Raw genomic sequence first — 19,597 nt, forward strand, 5'->3', positions numbered from 1 at the left:
AGCGACTCGACATTACTTTTTGTTGCTTTCTTACTTTTTTGTTGCTTTCAGCTCCCTTCTCTGCCGTCCTCCGGAGGGGCAGCCGGCGGCGAAAGCGGCTTGCAGAGTTTCCTCGCGCCCAAATTGACAGGTGCTCAGGCCAATGAAAGCATGCCCGTCTATGTGCTTTTATTGGCCTGTATTAAGCGCCTATACAGTAAAATGGTTTGCGCGGGCCTAATGCTTCGCCTAACGCTTTGCAGACGCGGCTTGTATTTGCAAGCAATTTAAATAGAGTATCGAGCGGTATGTGATCAGAACAGTGTGTGGGGCAAACGAGGGTGCGCCCGGCACTGCCGCACTCTTTCTAACGCGGCCTTACTGTATTGACCCGTTAAGTGGGCGGATTTCACTGTAGGGACTGTAAGCAGACCTTTGTTCGCAGATCTCAATTCCCTTTGGGGCACGTGAAGTCTGATCGTGGAATTCAACCAGTTAGTCGTTTCACCATATAAAATTTTATGGATGATACATAGCATTTTATCTTTAATTCTAAATTCAACCGGAAGCTAATGAAGGCTTTGCAAAAATGGGGTAATATGTTCTCTTTTTTTAGTATTTGTCAAAAGGCGCACTGCGGCATTCTGGAGTACCTGCAATGGTTGGATAGTGGAATTACAGTAATCAATTCCTGTAAAAACCATAACCTGAAGTACATATCTAAAATTATTCCAGGAAATTAATGGTTTCAATCATCTCAACATTCTTAGTTTAGCAAAACCTTCATTAACTTCCTTAGTGATATGTGCCTTCATATTTAGTTCAAAATCCATCATGAGACCGTACTTCTTCTAGTGTAAAACGTGCGTTATTTAAAATAACTTTCTGTTCTAGATTAACATTCTTCCTATCTAAAACCATAAAAACAGACTTATCCAAATTTAAAAATAGTTCAATTATTGGAGAAATGTTATGTTCCAGCAGACCTGGTGGACAATATAATAAACAAATTTGTACACTTTTAGAGTTAAATAGGGTGACTTCATAGGGCTAAGAAATATTCAATGGTATTAGCTTCAGGCCAAGATCTTTTTTAGCAATAAGCATCAAGCCTCCTCCTTTATGATTTGGACGTGGTATTGAGAATGTTGCATAGTTTGGAGTTGAGATTTGGTTTATCAGCACTGTATCAGTTTTTTTAATCCAAGTTTCTGTTTTGGCAATGATACTGGGCTTCATTTGTTCCAGTTATCACAGTCTTTTTTTGTTAATGAATGTATATTGATCAGTAGCAACATTACCAATAAATAATTATTAAAGATAGTAGTATTTATCACAGTTCTATTAAAAAGTTTCCTTACATTGCTTCTTTCTTTAAACATATTCCTCTTGCTTATCTGGTCCTGTCAGTATTTTCCTGTTAGTGCAAACTGAAATTGTAATTATCTCATTTCATAATGTCTTCTAATTTCACATCTTCAAAGTCCTTGAGAGTACAAAATTTTAGCTCAAGAATATTTCACAGGTGCTTCACAAAGGGGCACACTAAGGGGCATGTCCCTTAGTCGCGCATTTTTGGCATGTGATGCCTCCAGCCCCACAACCGTGTTCATGACCCCCCTCGTGCCCTTGATGACATCGGGAGGGCAGAGTCAGCAGCTGAGGGGGGAAGCGGCACGGACAGTTTGTTGGGAGGCCGAAACAGCGGTGTTAGGCGTGCAGGCAGAGGACCCAGAGCCTTGGGTGGCAATAGAGGCAAGAACAGTTTTAATTCCCCACCCCCTGCATTTGACAGTTTTAATACCCCACCTCCCAAGTGAACATAGATACACCCCGAACGCACCTTCTCCATACTTCCCCTCCCACCCCATACCGGAACCCAACCCCTGCAGATACCACATCCAAACACCCAAACGAGGACACTCCTAGGATGACCCACCCCAGAAAACAAGACCCCCCACCCAACCTGCCCCCTAACAGATGAGAACCTGGACAAATGGGGGACAACCTGAGACCCACCCTGTTCTCTTCAGATCAAACCCAACTCCCACTCCCCTACAACCAACCCACCCCTCTCCAAATCCTGCAGAGTGACATGGTAAAATTCCTGAATGTTGTCCAATAGGAGAGATCCAGACCAGGATAAATGTATAGTCCACTTTGCAGAATCTCCCCCAGGTGTCTTCCGCTCTCTCAGATGGGACAGTAGAAGACATCCACATCATATAAGACCACCGCCAGCCAGGACCCAGGAATGCAAGTCTCTATTATTAGCAGGAAAAAAAAGAAAACATATGGCTCCCCCACAAAACCCTCCACCCCCCCCTCCCGAAGCATACACCATCTCACCCTTGTGTCATTGTCACCCCCCACTTTTACCCCATTGAGCCCAAAGTATGTAATAAAAGAAAACAAAATAGTAATAGTAGTGGCCAAATCTCTTGTCATAAAAAAAAAAAAAGAAACTGGAAATGGAGAAACATGAAATATGGGCTCCCTCCTCCATGCGCATTCAAAGAGAAAAAGAGAGAAAAGAGATGGTGTAAGGGGGGAAGATTCATTATCCTACATCATGGAATAAAGGATATCAGGCATCCAGTAGTACTATACTGCAACATTCTGAACATTCTTTTGCCTTGTGCAACTCCTGCAGGAAGGTCTGCACCACTTGCACAGACTTGTAGATCACTGGTTTGCCACCATGGATCACCCTCAGCCGTGCCAGATAAAGCATGGCATATTTCAGGCCCTGGTTTCTCAACTCATGCTTAACCTCTGCAAACGCCATATGGCGTTTCTGAACCACTGCAGAGAAGTCCTGAAACAAGTATATTTGCACCCCCTGATATCGCAGTTCTTTCTGTTGCCGCCCTGCCTCAATAAGCCGGCATTTGTCTGTGAAGTTGTGCATCCAGACTATGACTGCCCTAGGCCTTTCATTTCGTTTGGGCATCATGGCCAATGATCAATGTGTACGATCTAATTTCACTCTGCTCTTTTTAAAACTGGCCATAACCAATGCCAGCAGTCAGGTTGAGAAAAAGCTTACCACTTCAGCCCCTTCCACTCTCTCTGGCACACCAGTAATTCTTAGATTGTTGCACCAGTTTCTGTTCTCAAGATCATCTTGTTTCTTCACCGTTCCTCCATGTGCGAGCTCCAGGGCCTTTAATCTCTGCCTTGTGACAGTGAGGGACATTTCCATGTTCTCAAACCTTTCTGTAAAATTGTCCAACCGCATTGTGGTTTCTCCCACAATCGAGACCACCTGCAACATTCGGTCAACAACAGATTTCAACTTCACATCCAGACTCACGTGAATCTTGTCACCGAGCTAGTTTATGGCAGTTTTCACCACTTCCACAATATCTACCGGAAGCACCCCATCAGCCATACTTTCTTCATTGTAGGCAGCCTCCTCGCTGCAGGCCGCTTTTTCCATTGTCTATTTTCTACAAGTACACTTAGCCATGCATTGCTTGATCACCCACAACATCAGCAGGGACTTCTTCACCGTCTTTTCAGCCATCACTAATGAGGGGAGCCCGCAAACAAACAAGATATTTGGCCAGTCTAGAGAGTGCGGGGTCGGGAGCTCAATGTGTCAGCATCTGCTTAGCGGCACGGCATCACCAGAATTCATCCTCTTTGCTTATTTTGTCTTCTTGCTTCTAATCAAAAGTTTGCTTTTTCTAACTCAAGTTGTTTCAGCAGCCCCACAGCAGCACTTTTCATTGTTATTAAAAAAAAATGTCCGGCTCCAAGAAGGCCTCTTCCAGTGTCTTCAGGACTGTGTGTGTAGCTATAAAATGTTCATAACCGATGGCCACAATATCTGTTAAAGATGCCTTGGACCAGGTCACACAACTCAGCCAGTTGCTATGACTGTGTCTAGATAATGCCAAGGTTCCATAGGAATAGGTCCTGGAAGATGGAAGAACTTTGCAGGTTTGAGAGAGGTTGGAATTGAGCAGGAGCTCCGCAAGCAAAGTTCCCCCACCTGCCGTGCTAGATTTCAGATCTGCCATAGTTCAGGGGTGTGAAGCAAGTCGTGGAAGCTTCGATAGCAGGGGTTAGCAAGCTGTTCAACACACTCATGGGCCAATATCTCCCTGCCCCTTGAAGAGCTTATCTGTACAGAGAAAAAAGCAGCACTATGCATTGTAGCTTGCAGTGCAGTCATTAAGTCTGTTTTGAAGCATGCCCCATCAACACACTAGCCCTTGGTGCCATCAGTGCTCCAAGCCTCATCCTTTTCAATGCTACAATTTTAGAGCTGCCGATACAGTCTGCACACTGGTCTCTGGCACTATCAGTACACTTGATATATACGCAGGTCCTGGAGGAGATTCCTTACATTTACCTCCATCCATTTTGGCATCCTTATCCCATCTCACCACCTCGATCATGGACTTCATAGAGGATCCGGATCCAATATGTTCCATTTTGCTTCTGGTCTCTCTGGCTACAAGTGCAAGGTATCCCTCCTGGAGTCCAGTGGCAGCTTCGCAGGAGGATGACCTTATACTGGTTTCAGATGAGGATGTCCCTTCCCCAACTCTGGGTCAAAGGACTCAACAGTCCATAGACTAGGTGGCTGAATTGGGGAAGATTTTCTTTACCTTATTAGTGGCCAGTGATAAGGAGGGAACCCTTCAACCTCTCCTATCCAGAATGTAAGATTTGTTTCCCCAAAGGGAGTCCCTCTCACCACTATCTCAGGAGCTCCCATCAGTGGTTCCAGGGATGGAATCTAGCCCTCATTAGCCAGGTGTACCATCTCGCTGTACAGAGAAATCTAGCCAGTCTGAAAAAGGAGCATGAAACACCACTATGGAATATGTCCTGGAAGTATTCTCCTCCTAGCCAAGGACCCTGCCCAATCGCCTTCATCGTCATCATTGTTGTGGGTTAGTATCTCTCCATCTCTTGGTTCTGAGAGAAGGTGGGGATTCTCTCAGACCCCATAATTGAACTGCCAGAACATTTATCTCCACCAGAAATATGTGGACAAGCTGGGCAAGGCAGTCAGGAAGACTTCTGGTGGGCAGATACCAGAGGAAGAGTTTCTGCCGTGGAGTCTAGGGGAAGGCCTGGTTAAATATACAGGTTTTGACTTTTTTCTGAAAAGTGAGTCAACAATTTTCCAGGTGCAGTGTCAGAGAACGTAGGAACATAAGAACATGCCATAGTGGGTCAGACCAAGGGTCCATCAAGCCCAGCATCCTGTTTCCAACAGTGGCCAATCCAGGCCATAAGAACCTGGCAAGTACCCAAAAACTAAGTCTATTCCATGTTGTTATTGCTAATGGCAGTGGCTATTCTCTAAGTGAACTTAATAGCAGGTAATGGACTTTTCCTCCAAGAACTTATCCAATCCTTTTTTAAACACAGCAATACTAACTGCACTAACCACATCCTCTGGCAACAAATTCCAGAGTTTAATTGTGCGTTGAGTAAAAAAAAAAGAACTTTCTCCGATTAGTTTTAAATGTGCCCCATGCTAACTTCATGGAGTGCTCCCTAGTCTTTCTATTATCCGAAAGAGTAAATAACCGATTCACATCTACCCGTTCTAGAACTCTCATGATTTTAAACATCTCTATCATATCCCCCCTCAGCCGTCTCTTCTCCAAGCTGAAAAGTCCTAAACTCTTGTCTTTCCTCATAGGGGAGCTGTTCCATTCCCCTTATCATGTTGGTAGCCCTTCTCTGTACCTTCTCCATCGCAATTATATCTTTTTTGAGATGCGGCGACCAGAATTGTACACAGTATTCAAGGTGCGGTCTCACCATGGAGCGATACAGAGGCATTATGACATTTTCCGTTTTATTCACCATTCCCTTTCTAATAATTCCCAACATTCTGTTTGAGGAATGAAATCTGAGACGTGCACAAAGGATACAAAGCAGTGTGTAAAGCTGGGGCCAGGCAAAGAGGATCCCCATCATTGCTGAAGGAAGGAGTAAACCTGAGATAGACTCAATGAGGGAGTGAGGGCAAGCCTCAGCAGAAGGTCATCAGCAATGGGGGAAGCGAGCAGTAAAGCCAGAGGATCCTCAGTGGTAGGGGAGCAAGGGGTAGAGTGCAGGATAAGCACAGATAATCTTCAGCAGTTATAGGAGCAAGGAGTTAAACCTGGATCAGGCACAGAAGATGCTCAGAAGCAGGAAACTGAGAGTTAAAGCACAGGTATTAGGAATGGAAAATAAAATAGAGGATATCATAATGCGTCTGTAGCGATCCATGGTGAGTGTTGGTGCAGTTCTGGTTGCCCCATCTCAAAAAAGACTTGGGAAAACTACTGCTTATCCCTTGATCAACCGCTACCAAAGATAGGATGCTGGGATTGATGAACCTTTGGTCTGACCCAGTATGGCATTACGTATGTCTTATGAAAAGATGTAAAGGATCTTCTGCATTTGGAGAGCAAGGAATAAAGCCTGGGAGACGTGCAGAGGATCTTCAGCACAAGATCAAATAAGTGTTTATGATGATGTGTACCTATTAAGGAGTCAGACTGAATCCAATGGAGCCTGGCAATTTTATTCTTCTGTATAGAAAATACATGAAAGTGGAATACTGCTTCTGTGACTCTTTGTGACACACTTGATGGCCAGCTTTCATGCAGACAAAAATCCATTGTAGTTGTCATCCTTGACTTGAATATTTTCACAATAATTCTGACATTGAACACTCACATGTATTTAAGACTGGACATGTTAAAATGCATTAAAGTGATACCAGGCCTTTGATAATGGGAAGGGTATTTTCAAATGTTTACTTTGTAAGAGTAATTAAACACTTATATATTGTCCAAAGTTGGAATATGCTGTATTTATTGGAGATGACCTTCACTTGGCCTGAATAACGTTCACTCTTGTTTGTACAGCTGATGTAACATATGTTGCTTGTCTTTGCTTTCTTGCCTTGTCTTGTTAATAAGTAAAAAGTAAAAAAAAAAAAAAAAAGCTTGTAGGCCTGCAAGCTTTATGGAGAAGCCAGAACTTTTCCCCAATATAATGATCATACAAATAGAAAATTTGTGGCAGGGGGATTATCATATGTATCACAAACTCATTGAAAGTAGCTGTGCTTATTTTATAATCATTTACACCAATGAGTATTTTTCTGCAAACTGATACAGTGAAACAAATTTAAACTTCTTTCAAAGTTATATCCACATAACTTAGATAACCTGATATCTTTGAATATTGGGTCCCAGGAATGTTAAAAAAAAAAAAAAAAAAAAAAAAAGTGCACTAATTTGAAAATGTGTTTAAAAAAAAATGCTTAGCAATCATAAAAACATGATTTGTGCACATAAACCATGTTTTCTGCACCTAAAATATGATTTATGCATATAAAAAATGTTTTCAGTGCAGAAAGCATTTTTTGTGTGCCTACAGGACCTGGCACCAGAACTCAAAGTTCTGCCCAAGACCCCCCCCTCCACCCCCCCCTTTTTTATACCCTCTGAAGTAACTATTTCCCAGTTTTACCGCCTTCTTCAACTTTCGACGTCTCCGTAATTCTACGTAGTTAAATGACACCTATACAGTTCTCCTGTACATAGTCTCCCCCTATTCTTTTTGTATTCTCCCCTTACCTCTTTCTAACTTTGCTTTCCCCTTCCCGCCCTACCCCTAACCTACCCTCCCCCTCCTCTCCCCCCTTTTCCCCTCTTCAATTCGGCTCCCATGGTTTCATTTTTGTACTGTTTTATTTGTTCACTTTGTTATAATGTTACATTGTTATATTATATTGTTATATTGTTTCACTGTATCTCCCACCTGAGTTCTTTGTAAACCGGCATGATGTGCTTCACGAATGTCGGTAAATAAAAGTTAATAAATAAATAAATAAACTAGCCCTGGAAACATTACTGTACCTCTGACTAGGTGTTAAAAGTTCCAATGCTAAATAAATAAATAAATAAAACCACAGTTTAAGCCAGCACACCTCTCTACATTGGGGGGAAGGAGGTAAAATATGTCTTAATTTACCATTATGTTTACATGAGGGATGCCAACATATACATACATTGTTTTGTGCATATTTTTGTGCATAGAACATCTTCCCGCATTGGCATTATTTGTGCACAACTGCGCTTAAACCTGTGTGCTTTGCAGAACATACCATATTACATTGGCCCCTAAGAAAGTAGATAGGTAGGAGGAGATTTGTTGTGGGCCCACAACATTTTGCGGGTAGTGATGTAGTGCTGATATTCTTGCTGGTCATGCCAAAGCAGGGTGGTGTGTTATTGGCAGTTTTGCTGTGTGGTAGGTTGTGTCGGGGACAGTTGGTGCTGTAGCTGCTGTTCATCTATCTACAGTCACCTTTCATGAGGTTTCATGGTTGCATTCTTTATTTTCCAGTTATGCTCGGAGAGACAGTCCAACGTATGATCCATATAAACGGTGAGTAGTAGATAATTACATCCTCACTCATGCTGTCACTACTGTGGAGTGTTACTCACCCCATGCTTCTTTGTCTTTTTGACCTGTCATAAGCAGCTGTCTCCAGTTGCTGCTTGCCAGCCCTACCAATACTACCCCATCCCACCAAAGAGTTCATCTGTTCTGTTACTGTATAGAGCATGTACTTGTTATCTCAACCATCTGGCTGTATAGTGAACTAATAGAACTCACTCTGCAGCAGAGTGAATAACTGCTCCCATATCCCCATCGCTCTCCTGAGATCTACATAGTGCCAACCCTGCTTGCACTCATACGCAGTGCTGGGACTGTAAGGAAATAACTCCCTCACCTTACCAGTTAATCATTTTTAGGTCCTTGGTACTTGTCAGACAATGAGAGAGATGTCCACCTAATGCTACTAGATATATTGGCCTAATTTTAATTAAATTACGAAAATATTTAAGGATTTATTGTTGTTATTCAATGTTCTTTGTATTATGAATGTATTATATGTTATTGTTCAATGTTCTTTGTAAAAAAACCCTGATCTGACTTCCCAGACCGGGGCTATCTTTTCGTTCCATGTAAACCGGACTGATTTGTATTGTATACAGGAATTCCGGTATATAAAAATTAAAAATAAATAAATAAATAAATATGCAGCATTGTTTGAAATCCTTGCAATCATTTCTGTGATCATGTTTCAGCAGTCTCTTCTACTTAACGCTGAATGAGATGTTTCTCAGTCCCAGAAAAGTTAATTCCGGATGGAGCTCATTCTCTTCTGTTCTGTCCGCCTCACCATTTAGGTCCCAATCGGAATCCAGCTCAGAGACTCGCTCCCGATCTCGCACCCCCAGCCCAGGCCGAGAGGAGAAGATCACCTTCATCACCAGTTTCGGTGGCAGCGATGAGGAGACTGTGGCCCCATTAGCAGAAGGCGCTCCAGGGAAATCCTTGGCCTCCAGCAAGCTCATGGCACAAGCACAACCGGGCACAGCTGCTGCAGGTCGTAGCACCTCCTCCCGGTCGGTAATTTTCAAATTTGTTTCATTTTCCAAAATATTTAAAACCCAAGAAGCATGAGGGTTGGAAACTGAGGAGTATAAAGTCAGTCAGACCTCTCTTGAAATGGTTTTCTGCCCTCACTCTTGAGGGTTTTTTTCCCTGCAGTTCACTCTCCCCCAGTCCCATCTTCCTTGAGATACATCGGGGCTGAGGCACCTGTCATAAGCAGCTTCCTCCAGTTGGTGCTTGCCAGCCCTGTGGGCTGATAATGGTTGTACTGTTGTATCTCTAGGACCTCTAACAGCATTCTATGATATTTCAGTATGATATTACTAGCGAAACCATCTGCTACTACATAGTGTGCCCTTTTCAGCCAAACAGCATTGATTTATAGCACAGCAGAGACTAACAGTCTACAAGTTTCCAGAACTTAGACAGAATGTCTAAAAAACCTCTGATGGAGGTGGGAAAAGAAGTAATATTCTCTGAGGACAATTAGGATATATAGTTCTCACAGATGGATGACATGAATTGATGGAGCCTGGTGCAGAGCTTTAGTCAAGCTCAACACTTTTTTTTTTTTTTTTTTTTAAATGCTTTACTGACCGGGGTAGATTTTCAGAGCCCTGCTCGCCTAAATCCGCCCAAAACCGGGCGGATTTACGCGAGCAGGGCCCTGCGCGCCGGTGAGCCTATTTTACATAGGCTCACCGGCGCGCGCACAACCCCGGGACTCGCGTAAGTCCCGGGGTTTTCGGAGTGGGCGTGTCGGGAGGCGTGTCGGGGGGCGGGGCCGGATTGCGCGGCGTTTCGGGGGCGTGCCGGCAGCGTTTTGGGGGCGGGTACGGGGGCGTGGCTACGCCCCGGGGCGGTCCGGGGGCGTGGCCTCGCCCTCCGTACCCGCCCCCAGGTCGCGGCCCGGCGCGCAGGGGTCCCGCTCGCGCGCGGGGATTTACGCCTCCCTCTGGGAGGCGTAAATCCCCCGACAAAGGTAGGATCGGGGTTTAGACAGGGCCGGGCGGGTGGGTTAGGTAGGGGAAGGGAGGGGAAGGTGAGGGGAGGGCAAAGGAAAGTTCCCTTCTAGGCCGCTCCGATTTCGGAGCGGCCTAGGAGGGAACGGGGGTAGGCTGCGCGGCTCGGCGCGCGCAGGCTATACGAAATCGATAGCCTTGCGCGCGCCGATCCAGGATTTTAGCCGATACGCGCGACTATGCGCGTATCTACTAAAATCCAGCGTACTTTTGTTTGCGCCTGGAGCGCAAACAAAAGTAGGCTGTTCGCGCTCGTTTGAAAATCTACCCCACCATGTGCAGGAATTCTTGCATCAGTGGAACGTGCACAGGACCCCTCCGTTCTGTTGGGTTTTTTTCCACGGCATCAACTGTTGCGTTTCAATCAGCTGCATGGTAGAATGCACAGTTTTTTCAATTTTTTTGAGCTGATTTTTTTAATGCTTTTTTCAGTAATGAGTGCCTCTTTCTTTCATTTTTCACATCAGTTCTGCTTGAGGCTATTAGCCCAGAGAGCTTATTTGGCCTCTGATTTCACTTTGGCTGTTTTTCAGCTGATTCCCAAAAGGAATCAAAGACCAGCAGCTTCAGCAAGTGTCCCCATACTAGGTCGTTCATGGATCCATAGGATGTCTGTATTATTTGCCTAGGAGAGGAACACAACATCCGTTGCTGAAAGATGACTCCCAGAGGATAGTGGACCCTTTAGAGCTCATGAATCAAGTAAGACCAACCAACCAGCATTGGCATCAAAAAGTTCCATAGTTGTATTTGGACGTTGGTGGTGCATTAACATCGAAGGAGCCTTTATTGAAGTCGAGCAGGAGTAAGGGCTAAGGAGACAGACCATTGTCTAACTCCTCCCATCCAATGAAAGTGAGAGATTCCATTTAATTGGTTCTGGCTCTGGTAATTCAGCATTGAACGAAGTCGAAGCAGTGGCATGGATTTCCATCAATGCATGATATTGGGAGGAAAAAGGTACTGGCTCTGGTTGTATGTTCTCTCACATAACCCAGCAGAGAGGACTGCTTACCCTTGAGAAACTCTGGGAGAATGCGATGGTCTCCAGGGGCTCATGGTGCAGCCACCAGTACCCTCTAGGTAACACAAGATAATGTTATTAATCTTTCCATGCAGTTTTGATATGAGGAATTGAATAGAAGAGTCCACAAGGCTGTGAACCACAGCTTGGCTAAAACTGATGCATCAATATCATCGATGTTGCATATTGAGGGTCACCAAATTCTGGAGACTCTTAACAGTATCTGGTAGTATATTATCAATGCAGAGATGTGAAAGGGTCTCTGCTTCGATTCTGCTGCACCAATGTCAATCTCCAGCACATCCGGAAAGGAAGCTCCATTTATGTGCAGGGATTTATCAAGGTCTAGATGCCAGCAGTCAAAGGAAATTATGATCAAGGCCCTGTCTGCTAGCTAAATGCAGACTTGGACAACCCAAATGTCTTTTCTGATTTGGAATCTGAGCATTTTCGGATTGTTGTTCAGAATCTGAAAGCTACTCTGAACAGGAGGTGTTTATAATTCTCCTCTCAGACCCCTCTCCTCTACAGGAAAGGATAAAGTCTCCTCCGGAAGATCTCTCCTTCACCAAATTTAAGGAAATGGTGGAGACTGATCTGGAAAAAGAAGGTTGAGCCCATGGCACAAATATTGAACATCATCCAATTCCTGAATCCCATCCCTAAAGATGCTGTGGTGGTGCCTGTCAATGACATCCTTAATGAAGTACAGTTGAGAATATGGAAACTTTTTCTGTACTTCCAATCAATAGGAAGGCAGGCTCTCAGATTTCAGAAACAGCAATGACTGCTGCAGTCGAATCCACTCTCAAGAAGGCCAAGTGGAGCTCTGCTAGACACAACTCTGGAAAAAATAAGTAAATAAATAAAACCTTCCTTCCACAAGAAAGGTTAATCAACTTGGGTATCCACAATTGAAGGAATGAAAAAGTCAGCAGAAATCAGAATAGGACATGTTGAGGATGTTGAGCTTAAGACATCAACAATACATGTCATATCCTTAACATGTCTCCAGATGAGTCAAACCCAGTGGACCCTTGTGGAGTTACTATCGAGGATGTGGAGACAGGCCATGAAAAATCTTCAAGACAGGAGCTCAGGAACTCATTGTCCTAATGGCTAGACCAAGGAAATTTGGCAAAGGAGGCATTTCTCCAAATTCTCCAAGGACAAGCAGGATGGTAGTCTTCACACATGGGTGACATCAGATGGAGCCTGGCATGGAAAATTTATGTCAAAGTATCTAGTACTTTGACTGGACCTCATTAAGCATGCTCAGCATGCATTGTACCACGTGTCTATGACGGGTTCCCTTCAGTGTGTTCTTTTCCACAGAGCCTGCCGTTTCACGGTTGGGTGAGAGCCTTGTTTTCTGAACTTTTGGCCTACTTGGCCTGTTTTGACTTGACGCAGGTTCCCCCCAGTTCTCCCTTTAGCGTCCTAGATAGGGTTTTTGGTGGTAATTGGTACGTTTATTTTTGTTTCGATACCCCTGCGTTTGGTGCCCGACGGCCACCGCCATTGATTTTGACATCATGTCCCTTTTATTTCGTGACCACATGTCCAACCTGGGATTTATGTAATGCCCCTTGGTGCATGAGGACCATGTTTATCAGGGACCCCCATGATAGATGTGTTCTTTGCCTTGGGCATCGCATGCCTTCCGAGGTTGCAGCTGGTGTGTCCAAATGACCCCAAAGGGACTTAAATCTGGCTCGATACAATGGAATGCCTCTTTGGGCCAGAGAAGACCGAACCATTGGCATCTGTCTTGGAGGCATCGGCATCGAGGGACCTCAGATCCACACTGATGGACACAGAGCCATTGACATTGCCAGGGCCATCTGTTCCGTTGTTGGCTGGAAGGGACGCCGGAAACTGACCATCATCATGCTTCTCCAGGTCGAGGATGTTGGGTTTCTCGTCATCGACTTCAGCATTGGGAAGGACCATGTTGAGCATCGAGGGAAGCCAAAGAAGCATCACATCTGTCCCTGTCGATGCATGGTATCGGGAACAGTGATGCACCATCTTTGGCTGTAATGCCCCTGAATCGACTCCGCAGTGAGGTGAGCCAGTCCTCCATCAATACTGGAGGTATGCCATGGATTCCATTGGTCCCGATGCCAGCCACCGATCCTCTCGGTTCCGAAGAGGATCTGGTCACACCTCCTCCATCCCAGCCTGTCTTGGCTTCGGTGATGTTCAAAGAGGTCCTGGAAAGGCATGTGCAGCTGGTTTTCGAGAAGGTGATGTGGGGCATAAGCACCGTTCCTCCTCGAGCCGCTGCTAGAATCTCTGCACTCATTCATCGGCATATTACCGACCCAGCCAGCATCTGTACCTGGGATGGCTGATGCCCTGTGGGGCACTGTAGCCTCCCCCTGCTTATCTGGTCATTTTTGGAGGTTCCCAGAAGGAGGAAGCTCACCCTAGACAGGCAAAGGCTCCGGGGCGTACGAGCCCATGTACAGTTCCATCAGTGCCTGCACCGCTGGGTGAAGGCTGAGGGCCCCATCCCCAGTCAGTGACAGTGGGGATGAGAGTACATATAACCCCTGGGGGGATGACTCATCACTGGCCTCAGACGATGCTTCTGATGATCTCCCCTTAGATCCATCTCCTCCAGAGGAGTAAAGGAAGTCCCCGCCAGAGGACCTCTCCTTTGTGGGATTTGTCAGGTTGATTGCGGAGGCCATCCCCTTTTAGTTGATGACTAAAGAGAATACCAAGCACAAAATGCTCAATATCCTTCAGTTAATGGAACCTCCCAAGGAGATAAAGGCAGTCCCAGTACACAAGATCTTTGTGTCATTGAGGATGTGGATGTGCCTCCAATGAATAAGAATGCAGACGCAGTCTATCTCATTCAAAAGGCTCTTGGATTCGATAAGCATCAGCTACTCCACCATCAGTGGTAGTCGATTCCACTCTCAAGAAAGCCAAGCGTTCTCAGACCCATTCCTCAGCACCCCCAGGGAAGAATCACAGACACTCTTGGGAGGAAGGTGTTCCAAGGGGCTATGCTTATTGCCTATGGTCCTCAGGAGCCGCCTGACTCTCATGGCACCCTCGTCCCGGAGGGCCTGGATCTCTTGGCTGGCTTCACAAAGGCCCCCCTTCCCCGATTTGCGCTGGGCGGACCTCCTAGCCTTAGGCTTTGTGCAACAACAGCACAAAATCTAAAGAAGAGGAAGCATCCAAGATGTCCCTGGGGTCCTCCTCACTTCCTGAAGGGGCCCCCTCTGTGCCTTGACCTCCCCCGGAGGCCACTACCACCAGAGATAATGGGGAGGGAAATCCCCATCCCCCTCCACGGCCCGCGAGCTGCCCTGAACTTGGATAAAATGGCCGCCATTCCCATGCTTAGCAGGAAGAGATCGTCTGACTGCCACGCCAGCGAGAGCCTCCCAGGCTCACGACACCTGACTGACTCCATTGCTGCCATGCTCCCCAAAGTGCTTTCCCCACCAGAGAGGCACCGGAAACATTTACTGTCGCATAAGAGATGCGCGCATCTCCTCAGGAAGCACAGGCCACCCCATGCAGCATGAAACCAGCACTGGGCAGTGAGAGCAAAGGCTGCTGGAGGAACAGGGAGAAACGACTGAGCCGCTCGATCAATTAAGGAGCAGAGTTGGGCCAAAAGCCAGCCATCCCACAGCTGCCCCCTGACTGCTCTCCCGCTGAGCTGTCTGGTCTTAAATTAGACTTTCTTGTTATGTTTTTTTTTTTTTTACAATAAAAACTTTAACAAATAAAAGTAAAAATAAATAAGCACTTCCCTCAGAGAATGGCTGCAGGCTCAGTCCGTCCCCAGGGTAAGAGAACTGAGACCCCCGGATTTCAGCCCTGTCCGGTAATCAAGTAGTGAGCTTAAAAAAGGGTCTCTGATCTCCTGCTTGTCCACCTCATAAACCAGGGGAGATGGCCGCACCAGGCCCTAATAACCCTCTGGGAGGCTGAAATCCGCAGTCCAATCCCTCCTTTATTTATTTATTTATTTTTTAACTCAAGACTGCAGGCTTTGCACCTCCAATATCTGCTGGAGACAAGGTGGCACCTCATGTTAAGTGGCAGTATCAGTAAAACTTTCTCTGTCTCCATCTGCTGGAGGGGAGGCAAAACCCAGGAGTCTGGACTGATCTGGGTATGCCGTGAGGATAACAAAGAATAGATGCCCAAGGGTCTTTTTCCAAATCTTTAATTGGTGGAGACGTTTCCTTAACTTTGCTTTCTTTTGTTTATGTTTTTTGTTATTTTATATACTTTTATGTAATTTTAGATGGTTTTTTTTTTTTTTTAGTTTGATTTTATTTTATTCTTATTTGATTTGATTTTGAATGTATTGTAAACCGTTTTGGCCACATTTTTGTTTGTAAAGACGGTATAGAAATCTTTTTAAATAAAGTAAATTAATCAATTAATTAATTAATTAAAAGTGCCCGACTCGCGCCGAGTTTCGCCACATTCCAGTGGCTGCTTCAGGGGCTTAAATGAGAGCACACTGAATAACTATTAGTTAATTCCAACAACATCCGCATTACAAACGTATCTTGAATAAATAATGTAGCGCTTAAGCTTCTCCCGGTTCCATTCTCAAATGGCGCCACATACGTGTTTCTGCACATCAGCGTGTGCCGTCTCCACTTAGTACAGAACAAAGCCTGCAGCTATAGAGTATGTGTATACTTTCGTTAGTGGGCTAAATTGCTTTTTCTATTCCTTTTTTTTTTTTTAACTTAAAAAAATATCCTGCTGTGTTCAGGGCTGGCAATGCTGTTGATGATAGCTATGAGTTATTAGCATGCCCATGTCTCCTCCTCTTAAAGTAAGATTCTAGGTTTATGGACATGAAATAGCTCAATCAGGAACAGAGAAAAAATACTTTTTATAAGCAAGACCATCCACAGATTTGATGTCTGATCCCAGTTTTTGATGAACCAGAGGGCTTTAGGTTTTAAATAGCACTTGTTTCCTGTGGTAGCAGAAAACTTGTAGTTGAGGAAGACCCATGCCAAGCATTGAGAGAAGCCGAAGAAGCATCGGCATTGGTCTCCATTGATAAACGATGCTGCACGCTATGACAGTTCGGTTCCTGTCAAGAACTCCTGTAAGCGGTCCCTTAGTGAGGAGAGCTTTCTTGCATTAGGGTATTATCTGACAGAAACACTGACACTGCCGGGAGTGCTAAGATTGTACCATTCTCCCAGCGGCTGTTGGGAGTTTTGGGGTATGTTAGGTGGGGCAGAAAGGTTTTGTTTGTGGTTGCGGTGGGAACCCGAAGTCCACGTATTTTCCAAATTTGGGGGAGGGGTTGGAGGGGAAAAGTTGAGGTGACTCCTTGATTGATATGCCCACAACTTTTTATTTTTATGTTTTCGTGGGTTTGGGGATGAGAGGTTTGGATGCTCGGTCCCACATCAGTTGTAGTTTTTAGCAGGTAGAAAGAGTGGGGATCAGGCCTGCATTTTCGTGAATATTTTTGTTTGTGTTTTCCAGCCCCTTAACTTGGCTATATGTTGAATATAGCTGTTAAGGTTAAAGATTTTTAGGTACATGTGCCCAGATAAGGTTAAACCTGCACTGAGGATGGATAGACTTACCCTGCTAAACTTAGCTGGATAGCACTAATATTCAGCATTCTCCAAGGACAAGCAGGATGGCAGTTCTCATACATGAGTCACATAAGAACATAAGAAATTGCCATGCTGGGTCAGCCAAGGATCCATCAAGCCCAGCATCCTGTTTCCAACAGAGGCCAAACCAGGCCACAAGAACCTGGCAATTGATGCTACTGGCTACTGATGCAATTAATAGCAGTGGCTATTCCCTAAGTAAATTCGATTAATAGCAGTTAATGGACTTCTCCTCCAAGAACTTATCCAAACCTTTTTTGAACCCAGCTACACTAACTGCACTAACCACATCCTCTGGCACTAACCACATCCAATGGAGCCAGGCATAAAAAAAGCTGTCAAAGTTTCTAGAACTTTGACTGAGCTTCATTGGGCACACAGGTCTGTCTGTGCCTGCTTGCCATCGACCCTCCAGTGCCAGCAATTTTGATTTTTCATCCCTTTAATTTCACTCCAACATGTCTTAGTGGGTTCCAGTGGTGCCCTTAATGCAGCAGGACTGTATCTTTCACATACCCCCATGATAAATATGTCCCATGCTTGAGGGCGTTCCATGACTTTCAGGGGTGCTGCAAATATGGAGAAATGACCCCGAAAGGACGATGGTCCCAGATGGATCTTTATGGAACATCGTTTTGGGCACCGGAAGACCAATGCATCAACATGGAAGTACCTCTAGGGTTGCATCAATGGCAGGGAAGGCCATCGGGGGGGTGGGGGCAGCCATTGGTTCCCTCAAAGTTGGTGGCCAGTAGTGAACCTGGAGACAGACCCATTGTTCGACTCCTCCCATTCGAAGAAGATGCCAGGTTCCATCTCTTGGACCCCAGCATTGAGGAAGACCCATGCCAAGCATTGAGAGAAGCCGAAGAAGCATCGGCATTGGTCTCCATTGATAAACGATGCTGCACGCTATGACAGTTCGGTTCCTGTCAAGAACTCCTGTAAGCGGTCCCTTAGTGAGGAGAGCTCATCCTTTGCACAAGCTGGGTATCTTTGAGAGTCTCCACCAGTCCTAGTGTTTGCCACCGATCCTCCTCTCAGTTCCGAAGGGAACATAAGAACATAAAACTTGCCATACTGGGTCATTCCAAAGGTCCATCAAGCCCAGTATCCTGTTTCCAGCAGTGGCCAATCCAGGTCACAAGTACCTGGCAGGATCCCAAGGGTTAGATAGATTCCAAGTTGCTTATCCCAAGAAAAAGCACTGGATTTCTGCAACTCTGCCTTAATAATTGTTAATGGACTTTTCCTTCAGGACCTTATCCAAACCTTTTTTAAACGCATCTACACTAATAGCTTTCACCACATCCTCTGGCAACAAATGCAAGAAGAGGATGTGGCCACTTCTCCTGTCTTCCAGTCAGTGTTGGCATTGGCAGTATTCAAGGAGGTCCTGGAGAAAGGGATCCAGCAAGCCGTAAAAAGGGCAATGCAAGAACTCTGTGCTGGGGCTTAGAGCATCAAGAACAGCATTGAAGTCTTGAGTGCTGTTCAGTTCCCTTCTGGTGCTTGCTGATGTGGCATTGATGCCAATGTCTGCGCTGATGCCTATCCCATCGGCTATGCCCAGAGGGCATCAGGTTCAGCATCTGCTGGCCTGTTAATTTCTGGCTCCTCAGTGGAGGAAGCTTCCCCTGAGCCATCACGGTTCATCAGGGTCCAGACCCCAGACCCCCACAGCCAGTGCACCAGTCCATGACCCACTGTCTGAGGACAGATCTCCAAAAGGACCCTCCCCTGCACAATGCAGTGAGTCGTGATCTCAATATTCCTGGAGGAATGGCTATGACTCTGTGGGCATCTCTAAGAAAGAGATGACTATGGGACTTATTTCTGACCGCTCTTCTCCATCAGACAGAAGTAAGTCCACTCCTGAGGACTTTTCCTTCACAGGCTTTATTTTTTTAATTAATACTTTATTGATTTATCATATATTACAAACAAAATAAAATAGGAATAATCATCCAAAGGAACATTTCCCAGCATGTAGCAGATGGACTCAGGACCAATGGGTATAGTGTATTCCTGATAGCAGTTGGAGACAGATCAGATTTCAATCTGACGTCAGCCCTAGTACTTATACCCCTGCAGGAAGTGCAGCTCTTCCGTATTTTCCGTCTCCATAGCAGTTTGGTACTCTATGCAAGCTAGCACAGCATTAGAGTAAATTTTACGAAGAAAACTCAAAACAAGAAGAAATCTTATCTCTACAGATGAGCCCCGCTCTCCTGCAGTGACACCCATTGGATCCCTCCCCCAGTTGAAAATTCCCGAGGTGATTTCTGCGATCCCTCGGAGGTAAGCCTTGGTCCAGCGGCCGACCCTCAGCAGGGACCTAACCCCCGACATCGGGTGATGCTGAGAGGCAGCGGGTGCCACTTCGAGCACAGCGATGAAGGTATTTTCCCTCTCCCCTGCAGCCAGAGACCGTCCGGAACGAGACCGGGAAGCGCCGAGACACGGTAAGGTAGAAATCTATTTAAAAGTCT

General features: G+C 45.5%; 1 protein-coding gene across 9 annotated transcripts in view; it reads left to right on the forward strand.

Annotated features, from left to right (window-relative positions):
* The window catches only part of CLASRP (CLK4 associating serine/arginine rich protein), a 531,120-nt gene that overhangs the window by 301,875 nt on the left and 209,648 nt on the right, over positions 1 to 19,597 (forward strand). For all 9 annotated transcript variants that reach the window (XR_003859212.1, XR_003859213.1, XR_003859215.1 and 6 more), the window contains 2 exons: positions 8,362 to 8,403; positions 9,213 to 9,431. Coding sequence is in view for 4 of the 9 variants with exons in the window: in XM_029620007.1 (XP_029475867.1) it covers positions 8,362 to 8,403; positions 9,213 to 9,431 (261 nt within the window). In the remaining 5 variants the exon portion in view is untranslated. The remainder of the gene's footprint in view (positions 1 to 8,361; positions 8,404 to 9,212; positions 9,432 to 19,597) is intronic.

The sequence above is a fragment of the Rhinatrema bivittatum genome, chromosome 11, assembly GCF_901001135.1.
Source record: "Rhinatrema bivittatum chromosome 11, aRhiBiv1.1, whole genome shotgun sequence".
Classification (NCBI taxonomy): Eukaryota; Metazoa; Chordata; class Amphibia; order Gymnophiona; family Rhinatrematidae; genus Rhinatrema; species Rhinatrema bivittatum.